Consider the following 27,179-nt stretch of genomic DNA (forward strand, 5'->3'; position numbering starts at 1 on the left):
TCCTCTTGTTCTTTTCTTTTTTTCTTAAATTGGGCACCTGATGGCTTTGGCCTTTTCCTCTCCATCTCAATGTTTATTTGGCACTCGACAATCAACAGATTTCTCATCCCCCAACACTGTCACTCACCACCAGGAGTCAAGACTAAACCAATTCACCTTGCCCTTGGTGACCACATAATCGTTTTGTATTACCTATTTGTATTAGCCATTTCACACAATTCAGACAAACAAAAACGTGTAGGACTTAAAGGCCTGTAATTATAATATTAGGAATGAAATGTGCGTTATTTGGAAGAAAGTCGAGGTGTGACAGTGACATTGCTCTATACAGTGGATCCCACGTTCCCCCCCTTTTCCGTTCCATTTGGGAGACCCAGAGGTGAAGTGTCAACCGCGGCCGCGCCCCCTCCCCTTTCCCCTGCTCACACAGCTTCTGTGCACAGCACCTTTTCAGCAAGCAAGGGCGCCTGCAGATGCAGGGGCCGCCAATTTGCCAATTCCCCACACAGTGATATGATAGATAAAAAAGCGCTTCGCGGCCCAGATTACTTTTCTTTTAACTGTTCGCTCGTGCCGCCCCCACGAAATGCCGCCCCGGGCGGCTGCCCGCTTCACCCGTGCCCAAAACCACTACTGTCAGACAGAGATCCCTCTTGTGTCACTAGATGGCTCACAGAAATGTGACCCCTCTCGCTCCAGAAGGGACAGCTGGACAGCTGTGGAGGAAAGCTGCATCAGGAGCCTCTAGAAGCAGAAATGGTGTGGGTCCAAGAAATGATTCTACTTATTATATTCATTATTTACATGAATCCAATGATGTAAAACTGATCAACAGGCCAACAGATATGTTCAGAACCACATAAAGACAGGGGCAGCATTCAGGTATTTACTGACTGAACACCGTAGCCTGTTTCAGATGCTCATCAACAGCTTCATCTAACTGAGCCACGAAGTCGAGCGGTCCGAGAAAGATGCCAGGGTTGGTGGAGCCCTCAGTTTCATCTTTGCCTCGCAAAGCCAGCTCAAACACCCCGCAGAATTTCACACACTGGAACAGCCGGTTGAGGACGTGGCGGTTCTGGCTCACCTCGTCATTGTGGTGACGAACAGCTAGCCTGTATCCCTCATCCATCGGAGGGGCAATGTTCCCCCTCCAAAAGTCGAACCTCTCCAGCAGCTATCCGTGTGGATCTTCCACAGCTCATGTTTCTGTGTGTTCTCAGAGAGATGCTGCATATCTGTGACACCAGTCGACCTCCAAGCATTGCCGTCTGCCAGGGTGAAACAGGGGTAGCAGAAGACTGCGTTGGCTACCTCACAGCCTGCTAGCCAGGGTTTTCACTCATACCAATTTGTAGAAGATCCTCGGGTGTAGGTCTCCCCCCCCCCCCAGCGCCAGCCCTCTTGAGAGTAGTACGTGACTTGATCGAAGAAGCTGCCCGCTTTTTTTCTCAGTTACGTATGACGAAAGCGCGTAAGGGCAAGCCCCCCGGAACCCAGAGAGACTGCACTGAAAGCTCTGATATTTGAAAGAAATGCCTTTTACATGAGAGTCTATGAGAGACCCCTGGGGTGATGTTCAACCTGACTGAAACCACACCTAAGGGGGCGGGACCAGGTGAAGCACGACTTTAGTCTAATTGGACAATGACGTTTTGACAGATCTAAGGTCTAGAGCACTGATTACGACTGCTGCTGAGTTGGTAGTGCGTCGCCCAAACCGCCCCTGGCCTAAAGGCTAAACACAGACATCAACGTGAACTATACTTCCGCTCACCAGAGCTCCAGTAGAGGGTTAACTCCTTTCACTTTCTGTTTGAGTTATTCACCCCTGGTGATAGTCTAAGCCCTCTCGTCTCCTCTTCATAACTACACTTTTCGCGGTAACACACCTACAGCCAATCAGCCCTGACTGCGAGCGCTTTGCTCCACTCGTGATTTATTTTTTGCCGCACACATTGAATGAAAAACTACTCTATTCAATGCGCAGTGTAGTAAAAAAGTGATTTGTTTTCCATGTCATTCGAGTGTTTTTATTATCAGAAAGTTACTTATCTGTAAGCTCCAAATCCAAATGTTTCCCTGAATGGCCTTTGTGCCCTAAAATGACAAAATTCCAAGCCTGTTAGACACCTTCGGCCCCTTGTGAGACCATCGATGGACCCGCTTCAGTTCGGTACCAGCCTGACATCGGGGTGGATGATGCTGTCATCTACCTGCTGCAGAGGTCCCTCTCCCACCTGGAGAAGGTTGGGGGCCCTGTGAGGATCTTTGATCTCTCTAGTGTCTTCAACACCATCCAGCCCCTGCTCCTGGGAGACAAGCTGCAGCTCTCGGGGGGGATCACCACCTCACCTCCTAGATCCTGGACTACCTCACCAACCGTCCACAGTACATGAGGACCAGGGAGTGTCAATCAGACACCATAATCTGCAGTACGGGGGCCCCCAGGGGACGGTGCTAGCACCACCCTCTACACTGCAGACTTCCCCCACAACACGCCGACCTGTCTCCTGCAGAAGTTCTCCGACGACTCCGCCATCGTCGGCTGATCTCCAACGAGGACGACAGGGAGTACTGGGAGCTGACGCAGGACCTCATCCTCTGAGGAACCACCTCTAGCTCAACACAGGGAAGACCAAGGAGCTGGTGTTCCCCCCCCCCACAACCACCACCAGTGAGCATCTAGGGAGTGGACATAGAGATAGTGAAATCCTTAATACCTGTGCAATATATATCTGGCTGCTATACTCTATTTTTGTGTATTTTGGAAGCTGTCTTTCTGCTGTACAAATGAAAATGTCCCCTCTGTGGGACGGTTAAAGGCATTCTGATTCTGATTATTTGGTAATGTTCACAACCAAAAATTCGGACTAAATATATATTTGGGTTAGGGTTAAGACATCTTTCATGTTTTGCTTCATTAGTTTTGATATTCCAGACTCTGAGGAAGCAGCTGCTCCTCTGAGAGCCGTGTCTAACGAACAGGACTTCAGAAACCCTGACGTCAAAAAGTCCCGGAGACTTTGTCTTCCCGACAACCCGAGGATGGATGGACGTCTCTCAGTTTGTTTGACCTCCGACCTCACGGTCAATTAGAGACCCCCCCCCCCACACATCCAAAACATCAAACAGTTTCATAGTTTTATCTGGAGTGATCAGGGCCGCGAGAGCCTGGAGAAAAGGTTTGAATGTGTGTGTGTACGGTGTGTGTTTGTGTGTGTGTGTGTGTGTGTGTGTCTGTGTGTGTGTGTGTGTGTGTGTGTGTGTGTGTGTGTGTCTGAGAGTCAGAAGGACAGGAACACACACTTGTGGTCGCTCTGCAGGGAGTCATCAATCACACATATTGATTGACAGCTCACTGCTCACAAAGGGACCTACACACACCCACACACACACACACACACACACACACACACACACACACACACACACACACACACACACACACACACACACACACACAAAGATATGTATGTATTTCTGAGTGCTTGTTGCTGCAGGTCTGAATCCGCTGAGATCTCCAAAACCTGAAGCACGCTCCCTGCGGCTGCACCTCCCGGGAGCGCGCATATAAACCTGCCTGTAGTAAAGCAACAGAGAGAGAGAGCGAGAGAGAGAGAGAAAGAGAGAGAGGCGCGTTTTCTCTCCTGCAGAGAGCCGTGCGGAAAGCAGCGGAGCGGCAGAGAGGCGCAGGGTATCTCTCAGACACGCCCCCATCCAGCGAGAGAGATAGAGGGAGAGAGAGAGAAAGGCAGAGAGAGAGAGAGAGGCAGAGAGAGAGGTTTCCGCTCCTCGCAGCACCTGAGTGTTTAAGTGTCCGCAGCCAGAGCCGATGCTGCCGTTCCGAAAAAAGCGTGTAACAGCTGGGGAAACGTCCCTCGAGTCCTGCTGTGTGAGGACCGGAGAGAGGGGGAGCTGCGTCTCCCGCTGAGGAGCGCAGAGACCCCGGCGCGGTGACTTGTTGCTGCGGGAAAACAGACACGCTGAGCGGGGAGTGGAGCAGAGCGGGGACCGGAAGTGGAGTTTAGGATCTTTTGTGAGTTTATCCTGAGTTAGTCTCTCCTCTAAACACTGAACACCCCCCCCCCCCCCCCCCCCCCCCCCCCGGGAGGATTCCTGTGTTTGACTCTTCTTTTCGTGCGTAAAGCCTCCTGGAGGAGCTCCTCTCTCCGCGCATCTGTTGCCGGATGCGCGCTCGCGGCTCCTCTGCCGCTGCCTGACCCCCCCCCCCCCTGCCATCCCTACAACCTCAGCATGACGGGCGCAGTGGCGGCCTGGATGCCGTTTGCCCGCGCGGCAGCTATCGGCTGGATGCCGGTTGCGAGCACCCCCATGCCGGTGCCGCCGCGCGAACAGCCGCGCAAACAGAGCGGCCTCCTCGTGCTGAACGTGAGCGGCGCGAAGTTCCAGACGTGGCAGGACACGCTGGAGCGCTACCCGGACACCCTGCTGGATCCACGGAGAGGGAGTTCTTCTTCCACCAGGACACCGAGGAGTACTTCTTCGACCGCGGACCCGGACATCTTCCGCCACATCCTAAACTTCTACCGCACCGGGAAGCTGCACTACCCGCGGCAGGAGTGCATCGCGGCGTACGACGAGGAGCTGTCGTTCTTCGGCATCATTCCGGAGATCATCGGGGACTGTTGCTACGAGGAGTACAAGGACCGGCGGCGGGAAAACCAGGAGCGGATCCAGGACGACGAGGAGATGGAGAGTGGGAAGGACCAGCTGGCGATGGACCTGAACTACCGCGAGAAACTGTGGCACGCCTTCGAGAACCCCCACACCTCCACCATGGCGCTGGTCTTCTACTATGTCACCGGCTTCTTCATCGCAGTGTCGGTGATGGCTAACGTGGCGGAGACGGTACCGTGCGCCAGCGCCCACAGCCGCGTGAAGGAGGTGTCGTGCGGCGAGCGGTACGCACTGGCGTTCTTCTGCCTGGACACAGCGTGCGTGCTGATCTTCACAGTGGAGTACCTGCTGCGCCTCCTGGTGGCACCGAGCCGCTGCAAGTTTGTGAAGAGCGTGATGAGCGTGATCGACGTGGTGGCCATCATGCCGTACTACATCGGCCTGGTGATGACGGACAACGAGGACGTGAGTGGCGCCTTCGTCACGCTGAGGGTCTTCAGGGTCTTCCGGATCTTCAAGTTCTCGCGGCACTCGGCCGGGCTCCGGATCCTGGGCTACACGCTGAAGAGCTGCGCCTCGGAGCTGGGCTTCCTGCTGTTCTCGCTCACTATGGCCATCATTATCTTCGCCACCGTCATGTTCTATGCCGAGAAGGGCTCCAGCGCCAGCAAGTTCACCAGCATCCCAGCCGCCTTCTGGTACACCATCGTCACCATGACCACGCTGGGGTAGGTGATGCTGGGGGGGGGGGTTTAGCTCCAGTGGAAAACTCCCATTGGACTCTGAGAGGTTTCAGAGGACAGTTTGTTTGAGAGGAGAGAGACCTTTGTTTCAGATTGAATTTGAAGAGGAAGAGTTTGGAGACTTGGCTCTTGGTTCTGATCCAATGGTAAGTTCCCATTGGATTTACAGTCCTCCTCACGCTGGTTCTGTGTTTCTCTGTGATGATAAACAGAGGTAGTTCTTCAGTGTTTGTACTGAAGGATGTAGATGTTAGGGAGAAGAGGAGTGGAAGGAGGATGTCGGGTCTGAATCCAAAGTGTAGTGCCAATACTGAACTGCCATTGGATTTCTATTGGTTTTAGTCTGAGCCGGTGGTTTGTGGTCCGGTTTGGCTTTGGGTTTTCGGGGATTGAATGACCATACGATGGTTTCGTGTCTCTGTGATGTTTCCATACGTGTTCAGACGCATGAAGGAAGGTGTTTGGTGTCTTTGAACCAATCAGAAGAGTCTCATCACGTGTTCAGAAGCTGGAGAGATGTTGTTGATGGATCAGGTCCAATTCTAAACTCCCATTGGATCTTCGGTGATCCCAGTCCGCTCAGCTGGTTTAGCCACGAAAGAGAAGCTATCCTCCACATGCTAAATATTTCATCTGTCAATGTGTGTGTGTGTGTGTGTGTGTGTGTGTGTGTGTGTGTGTGTGTGTGTGTGTCGTGTTGCATTCAGTGACCCGTGTGAGCGTCTGTAAATTTCCTCCTGAATATTTCATCACATGACCTCCTGATGCTCCAACACAGTTTATCTCATGTTGAGAGGAGGAGAGGAACACCTGGGTGGGGGGCTGGGGTCTGATCAGGTCTTCCTCTGGGTGGGGGCTGGGGTCTGATCAGGTCTTCCTCTGGGTTGGGGGCTGGGGTCTGATCAGGTCTTCCTCTGGGAGAACTTTCAGGCTGAGTTCTCAGGGAACATCTTTTCAGTTTTATCTTCCTCCTCCTCTCCTCTTCCTCCTCCTCCCCTTCCTCCTCCTCTCCTCCTCCTCCTCCTCTTCCTCCTCTTCCCCTTCCTCCTCCTCTCCTCTTCCTCCTCCTCCCCTTCCTCCTCCTCTCCTCCTCCCCTTCCTCCTCCTCCTCTTCCTCCTCTTCCCCTTCCTCCTCCTCTCCTCTTCCCCTTCCTCCTCCTCTCCTCCTCCCCTTCCTCCTCCTCTTCCTCCTCCTCCCCTTCCTCCTCCTCCTCCTCCTCTTCCTCCTCTTCCCCTTCCTCCTCCTCTCCTCTTCCCCTTCCTCCTCCTCTCCTCCTCCCCTTCCTCCTCCTCTCCTCCTCCTCTTCCTCCACACATCACTTGAATCAGACGCATTGGAAGGTAATCGTCCCGCAGAGAGAAGACTGTAGTGCCAGCAGCAGGGCTTTTATTATGAAAATCTCCAGGATTATGGGATGGATTATCTGCACCTGTCGTCATCGATCATCTGATTGACGGCGTTCCTTTGTTCCTCACATAGCTCAGGTGTGAGGTCCCTGATCGCATCTCAATGAATAATTAAGGTGTCTCTGCTCGTTAAGGAAAGAGACCCCCACTGTAAATAACCTCCATCAGCTTTAATTCAATATGCAAATGAGCCGTTATGAAAGATCTCGTTGGGACGAGTTCAGTGAAAACTGAAATGATTATTTATTATAAATGTATTACTTTTACTTTTTCAATGAAATCTACTCCACAGTTTGTATTTTAACAGGAACACACACACACACACACACACACACACACACACACACACACACACACACACACACACACACACAGTATAACGATCTCAGCTGTCAGATTAAATCTGTCAAAACTGATTCAGTATGGGGGTGTGGATATCTGTTTCATAAATCCAGCAGTGTGTGTGTGTGTGTGTGTGTGTGTGTGTGTCTGTCTGTACTTATAAAGAAACACAACAAGGCTGAAACAGCAGCGGTCTGTTCCACAACGCCAAAAGATATTTGTGAAATTAAGACGAGTCGACTTTGTGCTGCCACTGGGAGTGTGGGTATTTAAATGTTGCATGACTCAGCAATTATTTCAGTGCTCCAGCAGATATGTGTGTGTGTGTGTGTGTGTATTCATTCAACGTCGCATGACTTGGCACATTGAACGTTACATGACTCGAAGCGTTAATTCCCCTCCAGTCGTTGTGTTTGGGGTCTGTTATCCATGAGTCAGTGTTTAGTTTCCGGGGTGTGTCTGCTCTTGAGGAACTGCTGTCGGTCGGGATGAGGATGAAGATGATGATGATGAAGATCAGGTTTCTGCACGCACTTATTGTCACCTGATCCCGGAGGATCACCTGTCTGCACCTGCAGGACATATGACCTGAAGCCCCGCCCCCCGGTCAGCAGAAACACAGGTGTTATTAGAGACTAATCAGAGGCAACAGGTCAACACCACAGAAGAAGAAACGTGTTTTCCCTAACCTGTCGGCAAGTGATTGATCTAACACACACACACACACACACACACACACACACACACACACACACACACACACACACACACACACACACACACACACACACACACACACACATTCTGTTATATCACTGCAGTGTTTGTTGTGTACCGTCTCACATGGTACATTTCTGGGGTTCAGTTGTTTTTTTTAAGCGTATTTTTGCCGCGTCACCGTTTTCTCTGCTGAGTCATTCCTCTTATTGCTGATTACTGTCACCTTGTTGGAGAGAGGAAGTTCTTCTGTTTCTGAGACACAGAAGAAACGGGATGAAGCTGACTGAGTTTGTGTGAATGAAGGAAACGGGATGAAGCTGACTGAGTTTGTGTGAATGAAGGAAACGGGATGAAGCTGACTGAGTTTATGTGAATGAAGGAAACGGGATGAAGCTGACTGAGTTTATGTGAATGAAGGAAACGGGATGAAGCTGACTGAGTTTGTGTGAATGAAGGAAACGGGATGAAGCTGACTGAGTTTGTGTGAATGAAGGAAACGGGATGAAGCTGACTGAGTTTGTGTGAATGAAGGAAACGGGATGAAGCTGACTGAGTTTGTGTGGAATGAAGGAAACGGGATGAAGCTGACTGAGTTTGTGTGAATGAAGGAAACGGGATGAAGCTGACTGAGTTTGTGTGAATGAAGGAAACGGGATGAAGCTGACTGAGTTTGTGTGAATGAAGGAAACGGGATGAAGCTGACTGAGTTTGTGTGAATGAAGGAAACGGGATGAAGCTGACTGAGTTTGTGTGAATGAAGGAAACGGGATGAAGCTGACTGAGTTTGTGTGAATGAAGGGAACGGGATGAAGCTGACTGAGTTTATGTGAATGAAGGAAACGGGATGAAGCTGACTGAGTTTGTGTGAATGAAGGAAACGGGATGAAGCTGACTGAGTTTGTGTGAATGAAGGAAACGAGATGAAGCTGACTGAGTTTATGTGAATGAAGGAAACGGGATGAAGCTGACTGAGTTTATGTGAATGAAGGAAACGGGATGAAGCTGACTGAGTTTGTGTGAATGAAGGAAACGGGATGAAGCTGACTGAGTTTTGTGTGAATGAAGGAAACGGGATGAAGCTGACTGAGTTTGTGTGAATGAAGGAAACGGGATGAAGCTGACTGAGTTTGTGTGAATGAAGGAAACGGGATGAAGCTGACTGAGTTTGTGTGAATGAAGGAAACGGGATGAAGCTGACTGAGTTTAGTGTGAATGAAGGAAACGGGATGAAGCTGACTGAGTTATGTGAATGAAGGAAACGGATGAAGCTGACTGAGTTCGTGTGAATGAAGGAAACGGGATGAAGCTGACTGAGTTTGTGTGAATGAAGGAAACGGGATGAAGCTGACTGAGTTTGTGTGAATGAAGGAAACGGGATGAAGCTGACTGAGTTTGTGTGAATGAAGGAAACGGGATGAAGCTGACTGAGTTTGTGTGAATGAAGGAAACGGGATGAAGCTGACTGAGTTTATGTGAATGAAGGAAACGGGATGAAGCTGACTGAGTTTGTGTGAATGAAGGAAACGGGATGAAGCTGACTGAGTTTGTGTGAATGAAGGAAACGGGATGAAGCTGACTGAGTCACCTCCAGAAACATGTATTGCTTTAATGAACTCTGGATTTTAACGGCTCTTAGTCGTAGATCTCTGCTCATTAAAAACATAACTCTGCTCTGTAGTAATATTTAGACTGAATATGGAGAGAGAGTGTGTGTGTGTGTGTGTGTGTGTGTGTGTGTGTGTGTGTGTGTGTGTGTGTGTGTGTGTGTGTGTGTGTGTGTGTGTGTGTGTGTGTGTGTGTGTGTGTGTGTGTGTGTGTGTGTGTGTGTGTGTGTGTGTGTGTGTGTGTGTCGCTCACGTCCAGCGGCGGCTCGGAGAGAAACTGTTCTGCTGCTGTTAATATTTAATGAAATACTGCTACAACAAATAATTCACATCATCTGTTCCTGAATTATTCAGAAATACTGCTGTTAATGTTTGTTTCAGCAAGTAAACACACACACACACACACACACACACACACACACACACACACACACACACACACACACACACACACACACACACACACACACACACACACACACACACACACACACACACACAGGGTGAGTCATTGGAGGAAATGTGTGTGTGTGTGTGTGTGTGTGTGTGTGTGTGTGTGTGTGTGTGTGTGTGTGTGTGTGTGTGTGTGTGTGTGTGTGTGTGTGTGTGTGTGTGTGTGTGTGTGTGTGTGTGTGTGTGTGTGCTTCAGCTAGTATTATCTCTAATGAGGGTTATCTGAGGATCAGAGTTCCTCCAGAGGCTGATCAGGTAAAAGTACTGCAGTAAACGGAATACTTCCTTAGAGATGTACTGCCGACTTATACTGCAGTATATTACAGTAGAAGGTAGTACTGTGCAGTACATAGTACAGTAGATGGTAGTACAGTACAGAGTACAGTATGTACAGTACAGAGTACAGTCGATGGTAGTGCAGTACAGAGTACAGTATGTACAGTAGAGAGTACAGTATGTACAGTAGAGAGTACAGTATGTACAGTCAGAGTACAGTAGATGGTAGTACAGAGTACAGTCGATGGTAGTACTGTACAGTACAGAGTACAGTAGATGGTAGTGCAGTACAGAGTACAGTATGTACAGTAGAGAGTACAGTATGTACAGTAGAGAGTACAGTATGTACAGTACAGAGTACAGTAGATGGTAGTACAGTACAGAGTACAGTATGTACAGGCAGAGTACAGTAGATGGTAGTACAGTACAGAGTACAGTACAGAGTACAGTATGTACAGTAGAGTACAGTATGTACAGTAGAGTACAGTACGTACAGTACAGAGTACAGTACGTACAGTACAGAGTACAGTATTTATAGTACAGAGTACAGTCGATGGTAGTACTGTACAGTACAGAGTACAGTAGATGGTAGTGCAGTACAGAGTACAGTATGTACAGTAGAGAGTACAGTATGTACAGTAGAGAGTACAGTATGTACAGTGCAGAGTACAGTAGATGGTAGTACAGTACAGATTACAGTACAGAGTACAGTATGTACAGTAGAGTACAGTATGTACAGTACAGAGTACAGTACGTACAGTACAGAGTACAGTATTTATAGTACAGAGTACAGTAGATGGTAGTACAGTACAGAGTACAGTATGTACAGTGCAGAGTACAGTATTTATAGTACAGTACGTACAGTACAGTACGTACAGTACGTACAGTACAGTACGTACAGTACAGAGTACAGTATTTATAGTACAGAGTACAGTAGATGGTAGTACAGTACAGAGTACAGTATGTACAGTGCAGAGTACAGTATTTATAGTACAGAGTACAGTACGTACAGTACAGAGTACAGTACGTACAGTACAGTACGTACATTACAGAGTACAGTATTTATAGTACAGAGTACAGTAGATGGTAGTAAAGACAGTAAACACTGCAGCAGCTGCTCTCAGTTTTTTAGATTCATTCAGACTGTGGTGCCTTTTACACACACACACACACACACACACACACACACACACACACACACACACATACTTTCTAACTCTCTCTCTCTCTCTCTGTGTGGAGATGAACAAACATAATGAGATGTTCTTTATTGAGATCTCCACACAGAATAAAGAGACAGATCCAGAGCATACGCTTCATATCTGATTATATTTAATATTTAATAACTGATTATATTTAATATTTAATATCTGATTATATTTAATATTTAATATCTGATTATATTTAATATTTAATAACTGATTATATTTAATATTTAATATCTGATTATATTTAATATTTAATATCTGATTATATTTAATATTTAATATCTGATTATATTTAATATCTGATTATATTTAATATTTAATATCTGATTATATTTAATAACTGATCATATTTAATATCTGATTATATTTAATATTTAATATCTGATTATATTTCATATTTAATATGTGATTATATTTAATATTTAATATCTGATTATATTTCATATTTAATAACTGATTATATTTAATATTTAATATCTGATTATATTTAATATTTAATATCTGATTATATTTAATATTTAATATCTGATTATATTTAATATTTAATATCTGATTATATTTAATATTTAATATCTGATTATATTTAATATTTAATATCTGATTATATTTAATAACTGATCATATTTAATATCTGATTATATTTAATATTTATATCTGATTATATTTCATATTTAATATCTGATTATATTTAATATTTAATATCTGATTATATTTAATATTTAATATCTGATTATATTTATATTTAATATCTGATTATATTTCATATTTAATATCTGATTATATTTCATATTTAATATCTGATTATATTTAATATTTAATATCTGATTATATTTCATATTTAATAACTGATTATATTTAATATTTAATATCTGATTATATTTATATTTAATATCTGATTATATTTAATATCTGATTATATTTAATATTTAATATCTGATTATATTTAATATTTAATATCTGATTATATTTAATATTTAATATCTGATTATATTTCATATTTAATATCTGATTATATTTCATATTTAATATCTGATTATATTTAATATTTAATATCTGATTATATTTAATATCTGATTATATTTAATATCTGATTATATTTCATATTTAATAACTGATTATATTTTATATTTAATATCTGATTATATTTTATATTTAATATCTGATTATATTTCATATTTAATAACTGATTATATTTCATATTTAATAACTGATTATATTTTATATTTAATATCTGATTATATTTTATATTTAATATCTGATTATATTTCATATTTAATAACTGATTATATTTTATATTTAATATATGATTATATTTCATATTTAATAACTGATTATATTTCATATTTAATAACTGATTATATTTTATATTTAATATCTGATTATATTTTATATTTAATATCTGATTATATTTCATATTTAATAACTGATTATATTTTATATTTAATATATGATTATATTTAATAACTGATTATATTTAATATTTCATATCTGATTATATTTTATATTTAATAACTGATTATATTTAATATTTAATAACTGATTATATTTAATATTTAATAACTGATTATATTTTATATTTAATATCTAATTATATTTAATATTTAATATCTGATTATATTTAATATTTAATAACTGATTATATTTTATATTTAATATCTGATTATATTTTATATTTAATAACTGATTATATTTTATATTTAATATCTGATTATATTTAATATCTGATTATATTTAATATTTAATAACTGATTATATTTTATATTTAATATCTGATTATATTTAATATTTAATAACTGATTATATTTTATATTTAATATCTGATTATATTTTATATTTAATAACTGATTATATTTCATATTCGATATCTGATTATATTTGACCTCTTACATCTGGCTGTGTGTGTGTGTGTGTGTGTGTGTGAGCTTCTCCTCACCTGCTGCTGTAATTACACTCATTTATTTATGCAGACCTTCAGCAGAAACTGATCTCCTGTGTATGAACACGGTCACGGATGTATCACGGATGTAGCGTGTTCCTGTGATGCTCCACAGAGAGAGAAACAGAGGTGTTGCCGACCAGTTTTAATTTTTGTATTCACTTTCTTGCGACTTATTATATTTTGTTGAGAACTTCTGTTTTGTTTTGCTGACTTAGAGCTGACTCGTGCTGACTTATTGCTGACTTATCAGCCCACTGTCACCGTGCAGGATACTGTAGAGCAGTGGTCACCAACTTTTTTAAGCCCAAGATCCCTGACCTCGGCCTTGATGAAATGCAAGATCTACCTGAGAGAAAAAGACAGCCCAGACTGTACTTCCATTTGGAGGCCTTTTATTTAGGCTAATTGTATTTGAATGAAATGGAATTCTTTGTTCAACTTTCAATTTGATGCAACCAAGAACACAGTGTAACTAACCTAGTTTTTCTTTCATCATATCTTCAATTCTAAGTTTCATTATTTAATTTCATTCCAACCCAAAAGATGAAGGCATGTGGCTTATTTCCCATTTGTATTTGAGTCAATTATTTTGTTCACAACAACAAAGAAGAAAATCAACATATCTCGCAAAGAGCAGATCGTGTTGAGTGCCATTGTTAACTGTTCTGCTTATCCACTGAAGCTTCATGCAAGTTACTACCTTTACCATTAACCTTTTAGAAAGTACAACTAATGTGTGCTAACCAAATTCTCAGTCAGTGCAGTAACGCTAAGTGCAGTGTGTTCCATATTATGCAGTGTCACTTCATAATGCCAACAGGAGGCAGAACTGTTGCAGTCATGTTACTCAAGTCAGTGTGATGGCTGTGACTGAATGCTGTCTGAGAGCTTTGTAGTTTGGCTCATGGCTACTGACAGCTAGTCTGAGGCAGTCTGTGAGGTGTCTGTCAGTAAGGCGGCTCCTGTACTTTGATCTGATTTTTTTCATCTGTGAAAACGCCATTTGACTGAGGTAAGTGGATCCAAAGTAGGCACTCACTCTTAGTGCACATGCAGTGAGAAGAGGAACCTTCTCTCTGCTGACAAGTCCCCAAAAGACACTGTCCCTTGATCTGGCTTTCAGCTCTATATCATTTTGCAAATCAACCATCTCCATGTCAACTCCACTTGGCAAAGCAAAAACGTGATAGAATTGACGTGCCACCTGTTCTATATCAATGGGCAGGAATGGGTTTGAAATGAATGCAGCAATATCTTCCATGTCGTCTAACTCACCAAAACATCGAATGAACTCTTTTGCCACTTTGTCCAGATGAGGGCAGTATTGCTCAGGTTTAAAAGCATACATTTCTTCCTGTGAAGTTTTCTCCAGGTTGGGAAAGTGTGTCAGCCTCCTGTTCTTTAGATGTGTGGTCCAAACACCGAGCTTGGCCTTGAACGCATTCACTGCGCTTATCTTTTTGAAGTCGCTGAACAGTCTCTGAGGCAATGGCCAGTGCTTCCTTGAATAAATCGCCATCTGTAAAAGGCTTCTTGTGTTTAGCCAGAAGGTGACTTACTCGAAATGATGTTTCTGTAGCAGCCTTTTTTTGAGCAGCAGGTTTTGTAAAAAGTGATTGCTGGACCTTCAACCGCGACTTTAGCTCGTCAGCTTCCCTTGCATAGCGCTCTTTGGTGGGTAGCCCTCTTTGAATTTTTGGTGGTTGGTGTTGTGGTGCCGCTCCAGATTTCCTCTTTTTGACAGTGCTTGTGTTTGGCAGCACAACATACACACACAAACACTTGTCTTTTTCCAAGGTAAAAAGAAATTCCTCTTCCCATTCTGGATGAAAATTGTAGGTTTTCGGCTTCTCTCGTGGAGCCTCAGCCATGCTAGCTAACTGTTAGCTTTCTTATCAGTGCTGATGTTAACGTTCGCAACAGTTAACAGACCCGTACTCTTCTCTTATCTCATTGGTCACTCTGCTACGCAAAATTTTTTACAACAGCTGGGTCAAAAGAGAGAGCGAGCCGCTTTTTTTTTTCACGATCGACGGGTTGGTGACCACTGCTGTAGAGTTTCTTCTTCGGTGGTTTGACTGTTAGATGTTTTCTAATCATCCCACCTCCATCTGTCTCCATGGAAACATGACCTGTAAAACATGTCAGTGTGTGTGTGTGTGTGTGTGTGTGTGTGTGTGTGTGTGTGTGTGTGTGTGTGTGTGTGTGTGTGTGTGTGTGTGTGTGTGTGTGTGTGTGTGTGTGTGTGTGTGTGTTCCCCTCAGGCTGAACATTAACTCTGCATTAGCGTTGCTACTAACGGCAGGCAGCTAACGAGAAGAAGATTGAGATATTAAACATCATCATCTTCATGTTTAATATCTGAGCAGGAAGTATAAAGCTCAGGAGGATATCTCTCAGAGTGAGACATCCCATCAGGAGCAGCTCAGGGTTCAGGATCTTGCCCAGGACACATCCTCAGTGTCTCCTGAGTGTCACTGAACAAAGCGTCCTCTGTGTGCTGCAGGTCTGCAGAAAGGGTTAATGGTGTCTCTGCAGCTATAAATACCCTCTGTGTCTCCTGTTTGACGTGAGGACAGACCCATGGCGCTCTGACTTCTGAATATTTTAATAAATGGACGATCATTAACGTGTTCACAAACTGAAATATCTTTTAGTATTTATTCATTTCTGATATTATTTTTATAATTATTTTGATAGTTCTTTTTTTCATGTTCAAAATGTGTTATTAATATATATTCATATTTATGTATTCCTTATTATTTCATTTGATTACTTCTTAATGAATCATAGATATTAGAATTACAGCTGAGCTGCACCAGAGTAACGATATGGTTTGGGTTGAAGTCGGTCGTTTGTGAGATAATTAATAATAAGAGATAATATAGAGGACCCCCGTCTCGTTGAAGGGCTCCTCTGCACGACCGGACCCAGGGTCCGGTTCAGCAGGAACAGGTCTTTAGGAGCTGATGGGTCTCTGAGAGAGACGTTCTGGCAGCTTGACAACGATCAGCGGACTCTGACCTACTGATTGATTAATTGGCTTCTTGTTCATGGTGAGCTTCATCAGGAGGGAGCAGAATCTGGAAGGGAACCCAACTGGAAAGCAGTCATTGGTTCTGCTGGTTCTGGTCTCTTCAGAACGTCCTTTGGTTGGTTCTAGGGGTCTATGGTGGGGTCTGAGAAGACTTGGAAGAGGGTCTAGGGGTCTTTAACTGGTTCTGCAGGACTTGGAAGAGGGTCTAGGGGTCTTTACCTGGCTCTGCAGGACTTGGAAGAGGTTCTAGGGGTCTTTACCTGGCTCTGCAGGACTTGGAAGAGGTTATAGGGGTCTTTACCTGGCTCTGCAGGACTTGGAAGAGGTTCTAAGGGTCTTTACCTGGCTCTGCAGGACTTGGAAGAGCGGCCCGCCGGTGCGGTTAGCCCTCGCTGGCAAGCACCGCCGCATCTCCAGCTCCAGCTAGCCTACCTCTTCGAAGCAACCAACCCAGCACCCTTTGTTACGGCCTGCGTCGGTTGGGGCCTCTGCTACCTTCCACGGAACATATCTGGATCATCCATCTCTCCTCAGTGCTGTCCGCGCTGAGAGTTGTTCTGGGTTAACATCCGGACTGTCCCGGTGTGGTTAGCCTCATGGTTGGGACCGTCTTCTCCCATCTGGCCATCAGAGCTAACGTAGCATCTTGCTAGCATACCCCCGGCTTCCTGATACTGAAATATTCCACCACACTTATAACCTCAACAACTGTATCCCGCCAACTCTATCCATAGCAGCCATCAAAAACCTTGGGCTGTTACGTAGCAGACCCCGGTACATCCATAGAGGCTCACGGCTTAGGTTTGTTTAGGTCGGGTCGGAGCCTCTCCCCAGCTGGTTCTAGGTGCGCACTGTCTTAGGCTCGTTACGTCATCACAACAAACCACACAGGTGCATCGGCCATCTGAAGGCCCTGGTCTGTGTTGACAGTGTCATTCTGCCCACACCGCCAGCATCCAGAAGCAACACTCCCACATTCATGCTGCGGAATACCCGTTCCCTGAACAATAAAGCACCACTTATTCATGAGATCCTCAACGACAGGAAAATGGACTTTGTATGCCTAACGGAGAAATGGCAAAATCAACAAGACTTATTCACCCTCAACCAGCCCACACCCCCAGGCTATGTTTAGCTGCAGAAGCCCCGCTCCTTGGGTCGAGGTGTGCGCTGGCTGTTACCCATCGAGCGGATATCCTGATAAAACAGCTCCCTGTTGTAAATACAACCTCATTTGAGTGTATTGCCTTTTCATTGGCTGGCTCATCGCAACTACAGGTTGTCCTCGTATACCGCCCGCCCAAAGCCTCCACCACCTTCATGCCTGAGTTTTCTGAGCTGCTCACCTCTGTCTACTCCAGATCTCCTTCCGCATTACTGCTTGGTGACATTAATATCCATGTTGACTCCAAGACATGCACCTTTGCCTCACTGCTCAACTGTTTCAACATCACACAGCACGTCCAAGGTCCCACTCACACCAAAGGACACACCCTGGACCTAGTGTGCTCCATTGGCACTCCTCCATCCCATCTCCAGTGCCTAACCCTAGCAGTTGCGGACCACCATGCTATCCTCTTTTCTCTTCCTGTCCTCCCACCAATCACATTCAGGAAAACCAAAGCACTGTGTGCAGCGGCCGTGAGATCCTGGACTTCTTCAAGGCCAAAGTGGATTCCATCCACCAGCAGCTCCTGGTGCCACCCCCCATTCCAACCATACAAAAGCTACAAGGCGCTGCACGCCTATCTAATGAAGCCTCTCCTCCTTCTCCCCAGTGGATGCCCTCCTACGAAGCTGGTCACAAAGGCCAAGGCATCAACATGCTCTCTCGACCCCATGCCCACAGACTTGGTCAAGGAAGTACTACCCACCATCTGCCCCATCACAGTAGACATAGTGAACTTGTCAATGTCATCTGGCATAGTCCCATCCAGCCTCAAAACTGCCTCAGTTACTCCTATCCTCAAAAATCCTGGTTTGGACTGGGAGGATCTCAACAACCACCGGCCGATCTCCAACCGAGCTCTATGAACCCCTTCAGTCTGGCTTCAGAGCCCACCACAGCACAGAGCCTGCCCTCATCAAAATCACAAATAAGCTCCTCAGCTGCCTGACCACCAAAAAACAGAGCTCATGGTTGTGGCTCCCAAGTCACAAGTCTAGCACCAGCCATTACACACACACACACACACACACACACACACACACACACACACACACACACACACACACACACACACACACACACACACACACACACACACACACACACACACTCTTCATTCTGAGTATCTTCCTGCACAGGAAAAGGTGAAGACGACTTTCCTCACAGTCATATTCATTGTGTGTGTGTGTGTGTGTGTGTGTGTGTGTGTGTGTGTGTGTGTGTGTGTGTGTGTGTGTGTGTGTGTGTGTGTGTGTGTGTGTGTGTGTGTGTGTGTGTGTGTGTGTGTGTGTGTGTGTGTGTGTGTGTGCGCGTGCATGTGTGTGTGCTGGGGTCATCATTGAGCTTCATGTGAGTAATGTGTGTAGAGAGTGGGCGCCCCCTGCTGGCTGCGCTGAAGGAGGAACAGAGAATTACACATGAATTAAATCTTTTGAAAATAAAACAATCATTCATTCATGATATTCCTTCTGTGTATTGATCATGTTTTATAATGTTTTTTCACAGGTATGGAGACATGGTCCCAAAGACCATCATGGGGAAGATCTTCGGCTCGGTCTGCTCTCTGAGCGGCGTGCTCGTCATCGCGCTGCCGGTTCCCGTCATCGTGTCCAACTTCAGCCGGATCTACCACCAGAGCCAAAGGGCCGAGAAGAGGAGGGCTCAGAAGGTCCACACACACACACACACACACACACCCACACACACACAGGGTGTCCGCGGGGTCTTAAAAAGTATTAAAAGTTGATAAATCAATGAACAGGACATTGTGCGCTCACTGACTGACTGCTGCTTGATAGCGCGAAGGTCCATTTACGCCGGTTGACCGTTATAGGGAAGTGTAAGTTTGATCCAAATGATTGGAAGAGAAGGAGTTTGAATCATGGCTGAGATCCGTCGCTGGGAATAATCGCGATGGTTCTGCTGCATTTGTCGAAGGTGATCAGTGTAGCCTCGATGGGGGTCAAAGCTGTCCGGTCCCACATGCTAAGTGCTAACCACGAAGCTGCTGTGGGACACAGACAGCAGGTCTCAATCGCGCACTTCTGCGCAACATCACCGCCCCTACCCACCATCGCTGAAGCTACTACAGCCACCACTCCAACGCTGCGGGCAGAGGTTCTGTGCTGCCTCAACACTGTGAGAAAACACCAATCCATCCATCCAAGCTACGTTCCAAGATTCTGAAATAAGAAGTTCGTCTGCGGAAAGACAAAACTGGGTTCATCGTCCCCTCACTTACGAACAGCTTGTTAATAGCATCAGCAAGGCTGGGCCGTTTGTGCTGATGTTTGACGAGAGCCTTAATCAAGCCACCAAGAAAAAACAGATGGACGTCCTCGTTCGTTATTGGGAGGGTGGCTGTGTGCGGGCCAGGTATCTTGGGTCACAATTGTTGGGACACGGCAGAGCGGAGCATCACATGCTTTGGTCTGAATTATGATAAGGAGTTATCACAAACTGTTTGGTTGTGCTATCTTACAATCATTACTGTATAGCCTATACTAAATGTGAGGTAAAGAGTGTCGCCAATGTCACCGGTTAGAACTCGAAGTGGCGATGAGGTCTTAAAATGTATGGAAAGGGTCTTAAAAAAGGTCTAAAAAGGTATTACATTTGACTTCAGGATTCCTGCATATATCCGGACATACTTTTCCCCCACATTTCAAAACTATTTTCTACTTTTTTTTAAATACTTTTTTCACACATATTTTTTACCTTCATTTTTGGGGAAATTTTTTTGAATATTAAACCTGATTTTTCTGGGACTTTTTTCACATATTTTTGGGACTTTTTGTCGTATTCTTTAGGACGCGTATCCCATTTTTCCCAGCTCATCGTAGTCTCTGTCTCCTTGTGTCCTGCAGGCGTCGAAGGAAGCCGGTCAGGCTCTGGTCTGTAAGGCCAACCCACAGTTTGATATTCATCACAACCACCTGCTGCACTGCCTGGAGAAGACCACAGTGAGAACACACACACACACACACACACACACACACACACACACACACACACACACACACACACACTCTCTCTGACCCACCGTGTTTCCTCCTCAGAACCACGAGTTTGTGGACGAGAAGTCGTACGATAGCGACTGCAACGAGGTGACTCTGGTGAAGCAGATTTCCCGCTCCTCCTCCTCCTCTTCCTCGCCTCACGGTTTCACTTCCTGCTGCACCCGCAAGAAGAGGAAGACCTTCAACGTGCCCAACTCTAATATGGCCGACGGCCTGCACGGTGGCCTGCAGGAGCTCAGCACCATCCAGGTCAAAGAGTGGCCCTACTCCAACAGGTGAGGAGCTAACACGGTAACGAGGTAGCATCAAGACAGGTAGGAGGTTCATTAAGGAAGCCAGAAGACAGGTAGGAGGTTTATTAAGGAAGCCAGAGGACAGGTAGGAGGTTCATTAAGGAAGCCAGAGGACAGGTAGGAGGTTCATTAAGGAAGCTAGAGGACAGGTAAGAGGTTTATTAAGGAGGCCAGAGGACAGGTAGGAGGTTCATTAAGGAAGCTAGAGGACAGGTAAGAGGTTCATTAAGGAAGCCAGAGGACAGGTAAGAGGTTCATTAAGGAAGCTAGAGGACAGGTAAGAGGTTCATTAAGGAAGCCAGAGGACAGGTAGGAGGTTCATTAAGGAAGCCAGAGGACAGGTAAGAGGTTCATTAAGGAAGCCAGAGGACAGGTAAGAGGTTCATTAAGGAAGCTAGAGGACAGGTAGGAGGTTCATTAAGGAAGCCAGAGGACAGGTAAGAGGTTCATTAAGGAAGCCAGAGGACAGGTAAGAGGTTCATTAAGGAAGCTAGAGGACAGGTAGGAGGTTCATTAAGGAAGCTAGAGGACAGGTAAGAGGTTCATTAAGGAAGCCAGAGGACAGGTAAGAGGTTCATTAAGGAAGCTAGAGGACAGGTAGGAGGTTCATTAAGGAAGCTAGAGGACAGGTAAGAGGTTCATTAAGGAAGCTAGAGGACAGGTAGGAGGTTCATTAAGGAAGCTAGAGGACAGGTAAGAGGTTCATTAAGGAAGCTAGAGGACAGGTAGGAGGTTCATTAAGGAAGCCAGAGGACAGGTAGGAGGTTTATTAAGGAAGCCAGAGGACAGGTAGGAGGTTCATTAAGGAAGCCAGAGGACAGGTAGGAGGTTTATTAAGGAAGCTAGAGGACAGGTAGGAGGTTCATTAAGGAAGCTAGAGGACAGGTAGGAGGTTCATTAAGGAAGCCAGAAGACAGGTAGGAGGTTCATTAAGGAAGCCAGAAGACAGGTAGGAGGTTTATTAAGGAAGCCAGAGGACAGGTAGGAGGTTCATTAAGGAAGCCAGAAGACAGGTAGGAGGTTTATTAAGGAAGCCAGAGGACAGGTAGGAGGTTCATTAAGGAAGCCAGAGGACAGGTAGGAGGTTCATTAAGGAAGCTAGAGGACAGGTAGGAGGTTCATTAAGGAAGCTAGAGGACAGGTAAGAGGTTCATTAAGGAAGCCAGAGGACAGGTAAGAGGTTCATTAAGGAAGCCAGAGGACAGGTAAGAGGCTCATTAAGGAAGCTAGAGGACAGGTAGGAGGTTCATTAAGGAAGCTAGAGGACAGGTAGGAGGTTCATTAAGGAAGCTAGAGGACAGGTAGGAGGTTCATTAAGGAAGCTAGAGGACAGGTAGGAGGTTCATTAAGGAAGCTAGAGGACAGGTAAGAGGCTCATTAAGGAAGCTAGAGGACAGGTAGGAGGTTCATTAAGGAAGCTAGAGGACAGGTAGGAGGTTCATTAAGGAAGCTAGAGGACAGGTAAGAGGTTCATTAAGGACTCACTCTCTCTCTGCTGCTGAATTCCTGAGCTAGAGGTCATCTAAGAGGTGCTAACGAGTCTCCGTCTCTCCCTGCAGTCGCTCCAGCCGCTCCAGTCTGAATGCTAAGTTCGAGGAGACGCTTCCTTTGAACTGTGAGGCGCCGTACATCAACGCCGCCGCCATCAGCCCGCCCACACGCAACAATGACTCCTCCAACATCGTAAGGGTGTCCGCGCTCTAGAACAACACCATCCACCTGAAACATGGAAAACACAGCACCCCCCGCAGGAGGAGGAGGGAACAGCATCCATGGCGCCATGCTCGGAGGGCGGCGACTCACCCAGGAAACGACGAAATAGCAAACTACAGGGAAACGTCTTTCAGCACACAGCTAACACCCTGCTAACACTCGCACACCTCGCTAACCTAGGGTGACCAGACGTCCTCTTTTGCCCGGACATGTCCTCTTTTTATGTCCTGTCCGGAGCGTCCGGGGGGGTTTTATAAATTCATGAAAACGTCCGGTTTTCACAGTTTTTCATGGGACCATTAAGCGTGTACTTAAATTGAATGGCGCTTTGCACAGAAGTCTACTGTACTTAGACTTCCCCCCCAACAATCGCAAGTGTCCTCTTTTTCGCCACCTCAAATCTGGTCACCCTAGCTAACCTCGCCTCGGATTGTTTCGTTTTTGTCTCAGAGGAAGGATTTCTATCCCAACAGTAAAGAAACACCACAGAAGAAGAAACGGTAGACGACTGAACTCTGTCTTACAAACCGCTACTATTTTAACTTAATTTAACGTCTCAGAAAGCCGATGCTAACAAGATTTAAACTCTTGATGCAGTTTAGAGGAATGGTTTGATATTTTGGGAACAACACCAGAGTGGATGGGTGTAGCCTAGCTTAGCACAAAGACTGTAAGCTGGGGAAACTGCTAGCCTAGCTCCATCTAAAGGGAAAGTAGCAGCACGTTGTAGCCTGTTAGCTAACTAGCTCCAGTTAGTTCTCCTCTAATGAAAATCAAGAGTTGTTCTTCGTTACGGCTCTCCAGAGGGCGTTGTTTTTTATCTTAAATTAAACTTCACTACCAAAATTAGCATTTTTTGCAACATAACGGGGAAAATGTTGAAAAGGGGAACTCTAAATGTTCGTTAGCCATCTTTACTTTAGACTTCAGTCCTTTTTCTGTTTATATTTATTTCCCCACCCTGCATCATAACTCAAAACTGACTTATTAGTTCAAATTTCCTCCTGATATTTATTTTAGATTTTTTTGAGAGATTATTTTATTCAACTTAATTTCATGGAAATGTGTGCTACTTACCATTCCACTGTTTCTACATATATCCTACTTTACAAACAAGGTCTGGATCAGGGCGACACAAGCAGCTGTCACAAGTTCTTCCCAAAACGTCAAGCTTCCCTTTAATAGAAGGAGGAGGAGAAGGAGGGGCAGGAGCAGGAGAAGCAGGAGGTGCAGGAGGAGGAGAAGCTGGAGGATGAGAAGCAGGAGGTGCAGGAGGAGGAGGAGGAGGATGAGAAGCAGGAGGAGGAGGGGGATGAGGTGGTGGTGGTGATGATGATGATGAGGAAGAGCATGCTGAGTGTCGGGACGTTGCATGCAGACCCTTGATTGCGAGGAGTCCCGACTGTAAATAAAGTTGTGTTTATTTTTTGTACCTGAGCTTCCTGTCTGCAGACTCTGCTGTACTGTGTTTGTCACACAGGGTTATTAATGCTTTTATTAATGAAGTAAATTACCCAGAAATCCTCTTCCATGAGGTTGTCCATCCGTCCATCCATCCGTCCGTCCGTCCGTCCATCCATCCATCCGTCCATCCGTCCGTCCGTCCATCCATCCTCTCCCGCTTTTCCGTCAGGGTCTCGGAGGTAACAGCTCCAGCAGAGAGCCCCAAACTTCTCTTTCCCTGGCCACATCAACCAGCTCTGACTGGGGGATTCCAAGGCGCTCCCAGGCCAGCGAAGAGATATAACCCCTCCACCTGGTCCTAGGTCTACCCCTCGGTCTCTTCCCAGCTGGACGTGCCTGGAACACCTCCCTAGGGAGGCGCCCAGGAGGCATCCTCACTAGGTGCCCGAACCACCTCAACTGGCTCCTTTCAACATGAAGGAGCAGCGGTTCTACTCCGAGTCCCTCCCGGAGGAATGAACTTCTCACCTTATCCCTAAGGGAGATGCCAGCCACCCTGCGGAGAAATCCCATTTCGGCCGCTTGTATCCGCGATCTCGTTCTTTTGGTCATGACCCATCCTTCATGACCATAGGTGAGGGTAGGAACGAAGATGGCCCGGTAGACAGAGAGCTTTGCCTTCTGGCTCAGCTCCCTTTTCCTCACAACGGTGCGGTAAAGCGACTGCAGTACCGTTCCCGCTGCTCCGATTCTCCGGCCCATCTCACGCTCCATTGTTCCCTCACTCGAGAACAAGACCCCGAGATCCTTGAACTCCTTCACTTGGGGTGAGGCTTCATTCCCTACCTGGAGTGGACAGTCCATCGGTTTCCTGCTGAGAACCATGGCCTCAGATTTGGAGGTGCTGATCCTCATCCCAGCCGCTTCACACTCGGCCGCGAACCGATCCAGTGAGTGCTGAAGGTCACAGACCGATGAAGTCATTAGGACCACATCATCTGCAAAAAGCAGTGGTGCAATCCTTAGCCCACCGAACTGCAGACCCCCTCCCCCACGACTACGCCTCGAAATCCTGTCCATGAATACCACAAACAGGATTGGTGACAAAGCGCAGCCCTGGCGGAGGCCAACCCTCACCGGAAATCGGTCGGACGTGCTACCGAGGACCCGGACACAGCTCTCGCTTTGGGAGTACAGAGATTGGATGGCCCTGAGTAGAGACCCCCTCACCCCATACTCCCACAGGACCTCCCACAGCATCTCCCTGGGAACCCGGTCATACGCCTTCTCCAAATCCACAAAGCACATGTAGACCGGATGAGCGTACTCCCAGGCCCCCTCCAGGATCCTTGCGAGAGTGAAAAGCTGGTCCGTCGTTCCATGACCAGGACAAAAACCGCATTGTTCCTCTTCAATCTGAGGTTCGACAACATGAGGTTGTCCCCCGACAACAAACGGCCATTGCTCCGGAAACCCCTCTCATGCAACAATCAGAATCACAGTTGGATAATAATCATAGTTATTCTGATAATAATTCAACCACGTCCTCAGGTTTTAGTGTGAGTGCTGCGGGCCAACGGACTGCTGGTCCTCTGGATCAACGGGCTTCTGCCGAACCCTTTTTAAGTTGCCAATGACGGCTTTCTTAGGGTGAGCTTCCTGTGGGGTCTTCCCCCCACCCGTGCAGATAGATAGAGCTGATAAAAAGCACACTGTATTCTAGTCTCTGTATGTTTAGAGCAGAGCAACAGCTTGTGAAGTAAGCTAATGTAGGCTAGCATAGCATTAGCTTAGCGTCTCCAGGTGGCCATAAGTACCCAGCAGTCAGTGAATATAATCCCACTGTTACACATCATGATTAGAGTAAAGACATATTTAATATCCCACTTATGGTAGGACAGGCAGCGCTAAATATAATGCTCATATTTCACCATCCTGAAGCACTCTTATTGTTTGGGTTGATGTTTATCCATCAGCATCTATGTTCCACATCTCCCTAACGACGAATTTAGGAGTGTTTGTGGCGCTTCATGGATGTTCCCTGGGTCAACATGTCTGAAGGTCTGCTGACATGTCCTCAGCAGGTTGGACAGTGTCACGCCAGACTGGCTGTTTCCATCTGTCTCACGATGTTATGTCTTCTCTCTCGCCCATCAGGAGGTCCTGAGAAACTGAATGTGGGTCTGAACCAGATTTAAAGAGAGTATACTTCAGGACTTTCACTGTGTGATTTATAGGTCAGAAGCCATGCGGATGAACTCCAACACATTCAGCTCTCTTTGTAAACAGTCAAATCAAAAGTACGGAAAGCAGAGAGGGACATTTTCAAACAGAGGCGACTTTGACTTTCTTAAACAGCTACTGTGACCGCCTGTCTCTCCTGGAGGCTGAGATTCTCAGAGCCGTACGGGTACGTGAAGCGGGTTTTAACGTCTGGACTGAATCAGCGCTGATTCAGAAACGGAAAACATTTTGATGCAGTTTTGTTGGTTTTCTTTCTTTGTGTGTTTTTTAAGAAGACGTTCGGTGTGAAAATGCAAAAGGCTCACCCTTGATGAACTGTTCCCCATCATGCCTCACTGCTTCATCTGCAGGGACTCTTTTTGGATTTAGAGTTTAAACATAACCTGTTTGTGTTTGTGGTGCATCTGTGCTGTAGCTGTTCTTCATGGCGTATATTTATTTTAATATTCCCATGAGAGGTCGTCTTACATTCAAGATATTTTTCAAAAGCGTGCATGCGTTCCGAGGGAAGACATTGTTATTACATTTATTTGGATTTGTTACGGCTTGTGTTGATAAAAACATGAATTATTGAGGATATGAAAGAGAATCTTCCATGGTTTTAGTGAATAAATGATTGTCCATCAAACTCTGACTGCGTCTCGTCTTTATTAAAGGGTTTGAAAAGCACTAACTTAGGTAATTGTTATTTAAGGTAGTATTTCTGTAATTGTTATTTAAGGTAGTATTTCTGTAATTGTTATTTAAGGTGGAATTACTTAAATTGTTATTTAAGGTGGAATTACTTAAATTGTTATTTAAGGTGGAATTTCTGTAATTATTATTTAAGGTAGTATTACTTAAATTGTTATTTAAGGTGGAATTACTTAAATTGTTATTTAAGGTGGTATTTCTGTAATTATTATTTAAGGTAGTATTACTTAAATTGTTATTTAAGGTGGAATTACTTAAATTGTTATTTAAGGTG

At 45.5% G+C, this 27,179-nt stretch overlaps 1 protein-coding gene across 1 annotated transcript; it reads left to right on the top strand.

The window, feature by feature from the left end:
- Positions 1-4,257: 4,257 nt before the first annotated feature.
- kcnd2 (potassium voltage-gated channel, Shal-related subfamily, member 2) lies at positions 4,258-23,833 on the top strand. Its single transcript, XM_063905774.1, is given in 7 exon segments — positions 4,258-4,450; positions 4,453-4,514; positions 4,516-5,369; positions 19,045-19,207; positions 20,406-20,501; positions 20,598-20,833; positions 22,411-23,833. Coding segments are annotated over 7 exon segments (1,749 nt in total). The 3' UTR covers positions 22,556-23,833.
- The last annotated feature ends 3,346 nt before the right edge of the window (positions 23,834-27,179 follow it).

This window comes from Eleginops maclovinus, chromosome 17 (assembly GCF_036324505.1).
Source record: "Eleginops maclovinus isolate JMC-PN-2008 ecotype Puerto Natales chromosome 17, JC_Emac_rtc_rv5, whole genome shotgun sequence".
Taxonomy (NCBI): Eukaryota; Metazoa; Chordata; class Actinopteri; order Perciformes; family Eleginopidae; genus Eleginops; species Eleginops maclovinus.